A 10,107-nucleotide genomic window follows, 5' to 3' on the forward strand; every position below is an offset into this window, starting at 1 on the left:
CGAGGGATTAGTTTCCGTAGGCCCAATACCTTGAGTTTCCAGAGGCCTAGTTGTCTCCACGTGGGAGTCGGAGGTGGCCTGAAACTCTGAGGTAGCGGGTGTCAAGGGCTGCGAAAGCGCCTCGCTGAGAACTGGCGAACCGGTGACTGGCCTAGAAGAGGCTTCGTCGTCGGTTTTGGACCTCGGATGCCTGTCCTTATCCTTGTCTTTACGTTTTTTTTGTGAATTCTGGTCATTGGTTATTCCGACGGCATTGTATAATTGAACCTTCGGCCAAAGTAATGCAAAGCAAAATCAAACCAATGTTTAATAGTGCGTTTGCTAAATCTAGCACAAAACCGACAACTAGTGACGTCATGGTCAGGGCCTAGTCAAGGAATACAGTAAGAATGAAAATCCTTATGAGGTATTTGCTTCCCACAAGAAATACAATTATTAACTTTTACTGACATCGGTCTGAGGCAAGAAAAAGTTTCCCCAATGGGGTACTTAGCTTTATTGAAGACTTCGGTTCTGAAATCCGAATTCAAAAATCACAGGAGTCAGCCGACCGGCACTTGTGAACTGCTTTTGCTTCGGGCACCATGCGGCAAGAAAGACTGAAGAAAATGGCATCGGTTGCATCTTATATACCCCTGGCGCACTGACGTCAGGGAAGAAGAGACAGCAACCGACGCCGGACCAAGACTTTGGAACTCTGGCCGACTGCGGGTCGCCTGCCAGCAGGATAACCCAAGTGTAATGACTGCAACAGTGAAACATGATGAACATCATGGAAAACTAACCCTGGGAAAAGAACCATTTGGCCACCATGGGTTAACTTTGCCATTTTCCCCACTGTAATGCAATCTTAGAGTTTGTATAATTAGTTAGGGGTGTGTGGGGGGGTGAAGCCCCCCACTCTGTTGGTTGTTACTTGCTGCGTTGTTTTATTTTTTTTTCCTGGTGGCCAAGTGATTCACTTCCAGGGGTTAGGCTTTGCAGTTCCAGGTGTTCGACATTGCAAGGTTTCACTGATGTGATATTGATGAATGCGGATTTGACGATGTGGTCAGTCGATCTTTTGAAGTATACCCCTACTGACACCATATTTTATTTGCATTTGCAATTCAGCATTGAAGGGATCATACAAATGGTATTATCAGCTATTAAAATACAAATGTACAGCCTCAGTTAATCTGCATACAGACATGTTCCTTAACATCTCTGGCTTGGAGGAACATTTTCATAAAATATTAAGCTGCTGGAAATATTTAGAAGGCTGTCTAATTAGAACATCAATAGTGAGAGAACTACAAGTCTTGTGTCTGATTTTAGCACCCACTTAGCAAACACTGCAGCTGCCTGGTTAGGTACCCTAAGTATCTGAGAGTTAATATCTACAGAAATAAGGACAGGATGATGGCTATTACAAAGGGGAAGCTAGACATATATTAGATCACTGGACTATGCACTGAAATTCTCAAGATAAAAAATAACAACATTAAAGCACTCTACTAGAAACCTTGTATTTTCTTTTGGGGGGGAGGGGCATAGTAAGCCTTCTCTTTAATTTTGTTCAGCATTCAGCAAATGTCAAAATAAATTAGTAAGGTTGTTTTTTGGATGCCACCGGTAAGTAAAGTGATCTGGTTAACAGCAAGTGAGAATGGGGTGATTCACTTCCCAGACCTTAGATCTTTTAGCATTACATCTTATAAATGTGATGCATTGGATAGACTTTGCATCTAGGGCCTCATGGAGGGTCTCAGGGTACAACTAGATACTGGGCAAGGAAATGAGATGGGATGCCAAAACAGTGCACAAGGATAATCCCATACATTAATTAAGAGGCTTGTCAGTAATAATAGGTGAATAATTTTCTCAGAACACTTTATCAGGAATAAACGCTTTAAAGTCCAGTCTTACATGGTACAGCATCATGAGAAAAAGCTGAGATTGCGATTTTTGTCCAACTTTTCTATTCCAGAAGAAAAACAAAACTCAGTGGGGGAATACAAAAATGTTTAGCATTGAGATGAGGGGGAAAGGCAGTTAATTCAAAACGGAGACATCTTTGCAAGAGACCCATCTACAACTTGACATATAATGAAAGAACAGCTGAGTTAAGCTGATCCAAACTACATAAAACAATAATGGTTGGTAATGCTGAAGGAAGCCTGGGGAGGCTATAGCACTGCCTACAACTGAGGTCTACCTTTCGCTGTTTTTAGGTTCAACTTTACAGAAAGGAATGTTTTCTTCTCTCTCTATATATGGGCATTTGCAACAGTATGTTTACTAAACCACCCTCTTTATTAGCACAAGGTAGGAGGGTATGGTGCAGAAACCTTTAAGTGAGGATAACGGTCTCTTTTGTTGACTAAATAACCCTTACCAATATCGGTCTCTCACACAGTGATGCAGCTTTTTTTTAGTTAACAAATCCAACACTTCCTTTTATACCACTGCGGAAATCAGACAGGATTTTTCCAGGGCATACAAACCAGTGTACTGAAGTGACACACAGACTGTAGCTGGACACTGAGTTCACAACAGTCATGGGATGCTTTAGTTCCACTGTGGGCAATGTGGGTAAATATACAGTGGGACATTCAAAACATCTTGTCAGAGTGTGAGAAAAATAGAGAGAGAGAGAATTTGCCTTACAGATTCCATTAAACACTGGATGATACCTGCCTTAGATCAGACCTCTTGGTCTCAAATAAAATGATTCTGGAGTTTACCAAATTTTACAGCTAACTATATCACAGGAAGGCATTATCCCATTCTATTGTTACCTGTATGACAAAAGCTACTTTATAAATGCTTTATAATAGGAAAAAGCTGTAATGGAGGATAAAGTTAGTATAAATTAGACTCCACTATGCCCAAATGTTCAAGACTAAATTAATAAATTTGATTTTGATACTGCTAGATGCAGCTTCTTTAACTTAGTGTGGCATATAGTGGCAGAGTGTCTTACTGTCCTACTGGATAGGGACAGTAAATAACAGAATGTGAGGATAGTACAAGTTTGGCATTTAGAAATGGTTGTTTTGTTCTGCTTAAGGGTGTTCTTATGCTGATCAATGCCTATAGAATGCAATTGCTTTTAATGTATGGTCTGCTTAAACTGACATTGTCAGTTATTACATTTGTGCATCTGTGGTTGACTAGGGCCCTAATTCTCTCATTCTCATATTCTCCATTCTTAAGGTGTTTTTGAAACATTTCAATAAAAACATTAAACAAAAGAGAGTATACACATATGGAGAATGTATTACAGACAACCTGAAAGGAGACAGTTTATATACAACTTATGTACAATTTATATCTGAGTAAGAATGTAGTTGGGCAAGTAAAAAAGATGCAAAACATAAGAGGTCAAAAGCAAAGAAAAACAGGTGGCATAGAACCATATACATATAGGTACATGACATGAAAGGTGAAAAGCAAAGGAAAACAGGTGGCATAGTACTGTATACACATAGGTGCATGGCATAAGAAGACAGAAGCAAAGGAAAACAGGTGGCACATCAGACCTAGAAAACTGTGCAGTCTTACTGCACCTTCAGAACTCAGAAAATAGTAGATGCATTTAAATAATATCTGTAGTAACTTTAAAAGAATTTATGAAGGACCATATGAGAAGCTATTCAAAAATGTCATTAAATGCCCTCTAAATAATGGAAGGCAGAGAGGCATACTGGAAACAAATGTTATCAGAATCAGTCAGATACAGAACACTGGCAAGTTTTGGGGAATCAATTACTGGATGCAGACAAAAGGGAAATAAGAATATAATTATGCATTTATTTATGCATCTAAATCTTGCTAAATTTAGTTACAGGTAAATGGCATATTTCATAGACACAAACTATCAAAAGTACAATTTTATTCAGGCAATGTTTTGCAAAAAAATAAAAACTGCTGTAATTTTAGCTTGAGCATGTTACTATGACTCACACAGACATAAAGCTTATTAGCTCATTGTACTTTACCTGTATCTGAGTAACAGTTCCTTCACCAATTTCTTCATCTGCCACTTCACTGGCAGCAGCCATTGTCACCTCAAAACTCTGATTATTATCTGGAACTAAAAGAAAAATTGTAACGAATGGTACTTGGATGGTCTGCATGTTACAAGTTATTTTACAGCAGCTCTAGTTAAAAAAGTCCACATTAAGGTGAAAGCTTTTAGGAGAAAAAAGCAACATTAAAGAAATTCAAAGTATATAGTTTTAAATTGGAATTCGCATCATTTCTAGAAACAGTTTGTTTTACATTTAAAACTAGCTCTTACTGTTGTTCATTTATTGGAATTTCACGCTTCTTAAAAATTAATTTTTAGCTCAGATATAAGGACTAGAGTAACAAAAGCAATTGTGGCTGTTAAGCTGTTAACACAGCTTGAGTTTGTGATGTGCAACTGCTACAGAAGCAGCAACTGAAATATAATATTAAAGTGAAGTTAACCAAATCGTGATGAATGAAAGCTTAAAATTTTCACAAATTTTAACACTTTCTTACAGTGAAGCCCAGTTATTTAAAAATAATACAAACAAATCCCTTGAAAATAAGCAGCACAAAAAATAAAATTTTAAACTCTCAGCTATGTAGCATGCAGGTTTTAGGCCTGATTATTTCCCAGTTGATCTGGGTTTGATGAACAATCCAGACACTGGAGAACCTAGATAGGGAGGGTTGGGAGTGAGAAGTTGATGGTGTATCATTCATCATGGGGAAACATTTTCACAGTTTTGTCAAAACAGAATTCCCTACAAGAAGGCAAGGCTACAATACCTGCAACAAACGATGTTGTGTAGCACATGCTTGTCATGAAGTGCAAGAACTCTACCTTGAACCACTGTTGTGAGGAAGCCCATATTAGCACCAGGTCTAATACTACTGGTAATGCACTATGCTTTCCAGCCTACAAGTAGAGATGCCAGGAGCACAGAAACAAATAAAAATATTAAAGTCCTTAAAAGACACTTTTTTCATAAAAACAAAGTAAAAAGCACTAGTTTGCTAGTCTCAAAAAGTAAAATAAATACAATTTCTCCACAGGGAAAAAAGTTTTTCAAATACTTTAAACAAGTTTTAAACTGACAGGAGAAAAGAACACTCCCGTTTAAAAGTATAATACAATCTCTTGACAGTCCTTGAAAGCACAAACTCGTAGCTTTAAAATATCTTTTTTGAAAAGGAAAGTGTTATTAAATAAATGTTTAAAATGGAAGTTCTTTTTCCCTTAAAGGGAACTTATCTGCCCTGCAGAAGGAACAGCACAAGCTGAAGCTGACTGATGGTTTAGGCACATGGAAGGTGTCCTGAAGCTTTGGAAGCTGTCTAGTTGTTATATCCTTGGCAGGATATAACACATATAGCAAAGGCTACTGCAGCAGTGATCAATTTGAAAAAAACATCTGAAAACTTTCCAGTGTCTGTTGCACTAGGAAGCCAGGTACCATACCAGGGCAGGTAGAATAATTAGTTGAAGGATCTGAGCACCAGGATGGCAAAGGAGAATAATATCTTACTTACTCTGTAAAATGGCTTATACCCCTGATCAGACTGGAAACTAGACAGATGGTGTGGGCTCTGCAAATTTGGCTGGATCACAATAATCACAATGAGCCTGGTTTATCATACGTGGAAAGGATGATATGCCAACTCTGATGGAGGCAGGAGGGGGGCATCCAACTACTCATTAAAAAATGCTGTTAAAACAACATTCTTGAGGACATACTCAAGAAGTGGGATAGCCAAAGGCTCTTTCCTTTTCACAGATACTTATTTAAGCATTTTTGAGGGAGTTATATGGAATACAGCCACAGGCAAGTCAATGGAGGATTTCATGAGCCTGAAGGTTTCTTCAAGACAACAGTCATGTGTGGGGTGGGGCTACGAGGTTGATATCTTTTTATCCTCATCTGTCTCTGAAAGAAGGGACTCTACATCTAAGTTTACTTCCTAAAGCAGGGAGGAAGAATGATATCCTTCCTTAATCCTAAAACTGAGATGAACAGGCCTGTACTTGGCTAACATGCGAGGGGTCAGGCCTTCAATGGGCAAGTGCCAGAGGTTGGGAAACAACAGAATTCATAGAGAAGGTTACTGCACAGAAAGTACAGGTCTCTGCAGGATCTAGAACAAACACTACTTCATGATCTCTAACAGTGTCGTCCACCATGATGAAGACATATATCAAACAAAGAAGCATAGCTAGTTCAAACAGCCCCTTGGGCAACACCCCTCAACTCTTAAAGTGAACAGCAAAAGAGAAAAAAAAGCAGTAATATTACAGTTAGATCAATTCCCCCCAGCTGTTCCAGTAAAGAGAAAAAAAAGCAGACAATCCTTCTATTGGCACAACAACCAGGTCACCAGATGCATGACACAGACTCCCTCCCTCCTGCCATAGCCATTCATGTCCCATTTCTGTGCCTTGCCCCAGCCCTCCTTCAACTTATTTTATTAAAAAAATAACAATACAGTAATGTCTTCTTTTAAACTGTAGTAAACTGTCTGCTAACAATTCCAGTTTATACCCTGCCTACACAGAGTGCTACAGTGCTCATGTTTTAGTTTTAAAAACAAATCTTTTTAAACTGTAGCAAACTGTTTACTACAAATGTAGCAAACAGTTGTTACATTTTATATCCTGCCTGCATACAGTGTTACAGTGCTCAGGTTTTGGTTAAAAAAACTGTAGCAAACAGGACCATACACAGAGAGCTACAGCACTCAAGTTTCACAGCAAATGCAATACTGACTTTACAAACTGGTACTGTGTCAAAGAGACTTCAGGAATGGCTGACTTCACCCTCAGAACTTTGCACCTGGGCCCATTGCCCCTCTCACTTCGCCCTAGCTATACTACTGATCAGACATCTCTTGTCTGGTGTACAAGGCTTGATCTGAGAGCCTAGCATAGAAGAACTGGATGTTACCTCAACATGCTGAAGGCAGTAGCTGGGGTTGCACCTCTCAAAGACTTCGTGTCAACTGCTGAAACAGAGGAGAGGTATGAATTTGACTCTCCAACAGATCAGGAAGATATGGTAACAAGTGGAAACTCAAATCTACCCAGGGACAGACTAAACTACAGGATGGTCAGAGTTATGTTTGCCCTCTGTACACAGTACACTGAGTCTGGTATTAGAACACTTGAGTGACCAGTCTACCAATCCCTGGATTAGATACTCTCAAACTCCATAGCCTTGCAAGCTATAAAGTAGGCCTGGGATTCTTTCCTCCTGTGTTTACACTCGGCCAAGTTGAAGCACTCTCATTTTTTACTGTTCTTTCCATTGTGTTCTTTCATTGCACAGTAAAAGTAATGCACTTCATGCCCTAGCCTGTGATCTGGTGGCCAAACAACCTCTTCAGTGATCTGCTTTTCTTACACAGTGAAAGTAAAAGTTCTTCCATGATGGATATCATAACAGCGATTTGAAAAATACAAGTGGCAGAAAAATTGTCTAATTCAAGGCCTAGACAGTCTCCTGGTCTGTGGCACCTCATGATGTGCAGTAGCATAAAATGAGCAAGCTTTCATGTGTATAGCCTTAACCAGAATAAAATGGGTACGTTTGTGAAGTGAAGGAAAGGAAATTGCCACAATCTACCAACCTGGATGACTCTCAGTATCAATCAGCCATTATCTTTACATCTGAAAGGCTTGAAAGAAGCAATATTTAGTAAAAGGGACATAACATAATGAACTTCATTCACTAAAGAAAAGGAGCATCAAAAAATGGGTTTTCAATGTTATTTAGGGGGAACATTTTCTTTTCTTTTTCGGTGTTAAAACAAATTTTGCCATCCATACAGGAAAAAGGCATTCAGAGTGAAAATCCACCTGTATAACATTAGTGTAGTAAATGCGCAAACATTTAACCAACTATACGAAAACATGAACAGAACACAACAGCTGCACATTTGTAAAAAATTTAGGAAGAAACTATTAAAAGTACTCTAACTCTGTTGAGCAACTATGAAATGGTTTTTGAAACAAAATCTGACAGACACCAGGGAAACTCAGTTTTGCCAGAATAAGTAAAGGCATTGTGGTAAACTGGGTTCAGAACTAAAAATATGACCATATTTGTTAATAATACCTTTCCAGTCCTAAACCTGTACAAATAGGCCTTACAAAGTGTAAAAGTTCAGAGCTAAAAATACTGAGTTGGTTAATAATCTCTTCCTAGTTCCAAACTTATATGCAATTCGAGTTTGTTAAAAATCACTTTCCTGCCCTAAAGTTGCATTAAGAGGCCTAGCAATGTGAAAAAGTAAAAACAGACTGCTGTATGTACAGCACACTTTCTTATTGTGGGATGGACAGCATGAAAAACTACTCTTCCAGTAAACCTGGTTTAGTAGGCAGGCTCAAAAATCGAACAGCTAACCAAACAAGACAAATCGAACAGCTAACCAAACAAGACAAATCAAACAGCAGGGGATTAAGCACTCACACGATTATTTATCATTAGTCAATATAGATTGTGGAGTACCACTGGGTGTTGAGATTAATAGGGCAATCTCTAGGAAATGCTCAGAATTTGTGTGTGATATCAAGAGCTGACAGTTCTGGCAGTGGACGTGGCTAAGATTCTTTAATGGGAGCATTAAGCTGACTAATTTTGATCCAAAAGCCCACGGTTGTTTCTTTTATTGAAATCATTTTTTTAATTGAAATTAATGAAGATCACTTTACTATTAAGTTAACAGCATTCAGAGTCTGTCCATCCTTTAACTCAATGGAATAAGGATAAAACATTAGGATTGCCTGGTACTCCAAACTTTCCCAAGATGCTAAGTACCTCTCCTTTACCTTGCAATGCAGCATATAGTTCTTTCTCTCCAGATATGAGGTAGCTATGCTAAACAAAACATCATACACATGTAAGATACATTAGACTATCTCAGCAAAAGTGTTGGATAGTGGGCATGGTAATTATGGAGGTTAGACCCACTCCTACAAAGCTATCTATACCATAGGAGGTCCATCCCTCACAACTCACAGGACACAGTCTGAAAAGCTTCTTAATGGGTAAGCCCTTACTCAAACATACCCTTGATAAAGGTGCCCCCAAACAGACATCTTGACTTGATAGTAATTTGTGTGACAGAGTAACTTGCTATTGATCTGGGAGTTCAAATTACTACTGGCCTAGTGGAAAGCTGTATTCTGATTGGCTGCTTCAGTTTCCTGCTGTTTATTATATAATGTGCTATTGGTGCATCACAGAGGTATGCATATCACTGTAGGTAAGGCTGCATGGCAGCTGGTTAGTGCTTTTCGGCAGTCCCTTTAATGTGACTGGATAAACTCTGTTTGGATATTTGGCCACTGGCAAAATTGCTCTTTGAGCATTTCAGTGTATCTGTACTGTTGAAAGCTGCTCAGTGTTGTGTAAGGCAATTATTAATTGCTAGTCAGCATTTCACTGATATTGTGTTCCCTGTAGGTTTGTGCTAGGCCAGTTTTAGTTGCACACTGTACCTCTTAATGTTACTACATTGCTACTGGATAAGAACACACTTTATTATTGTAGTAGATGCTGTACCTTCAGTGTTATTCTCAAACAGTGTGTCCATGGCTAAACTGCTTTTAGTTGCTCAGAATTGGTTGTACCCTCTCTAAAGCTTAGTTCCCTTTCTATACCATACACCTATGTCAGGCTAAAATTAGTATATCTTTGAACACTTACATCAAGCTAAATTCAAGACCCACCTAGACGAAAAGAACAATAAAATTGTTTGCATCCCTTTTGTTGCCAGCTTTATAGCATCTGATGCTCTCAGGCAGTGTAAGAGCTACTGTATACTAACAGACAATGAACTTCTAACATGACACAAATAATTTAGTCTGTGACAGATGCAACTAACTATGCTATTGGAAGGCATCCCTATTACACAAGATGATGGCCTGTGTGCATAACATACTATCACCTGCATCTCATCATTCCCATACTAAACTTACTAATGGTGAGTTGGTAAAAAGTCACTACCAAAGCCATCTTGCCTTAAGATGACTAGGGGGTCAGCATATATCCACCACCATCAGCATCATGCTCACCCAAAGTATAGGCCACCAAAAAGCAGAATGTAAAC

General features: G+C 38.8%; 1 protein-coding gene across 3 annotated transcripts in view; it reads right to left on the reverse strand.

Moving 5' to 3' along the window:
* The window catches only part of DMTF1 (cyclin D binding myb like transcription factor 1), an 884,631-nt gene that overhangs the window by 606,759 nt on the left and 267,765 nt on the right, over positions 1 to 10,107 (reverse strand). For all 3 annotated transcript variants that reach the window (XM_044088345.1, XM_044088344.1, XR_006366980.1), the window contains exon 4: positions 3,984 to 4,078. In XM_044088345.1, the coding sequence (XP_043944280.1) occupies positions 3,984 to 4,078 (95 nt within the window). The remainder of the gene's footprint in view (positions 1 to 3,983; positions 4,079 to 10,107) is intronic.

Source organism: Protopterus annectens, chromosome 11.part0, assembly GCF_019279795.1.
Source record: "Protopterus annectens isolate FY-2018-M chromosome 11.part0, PAN1.0, whole genome shotgun sequence".
Lineage (NCBI taxonomy): Eukaryota > Metazoa > Chordata > Ceratodontiformes > Protopteridae > Protopterus > Protopterus annectens.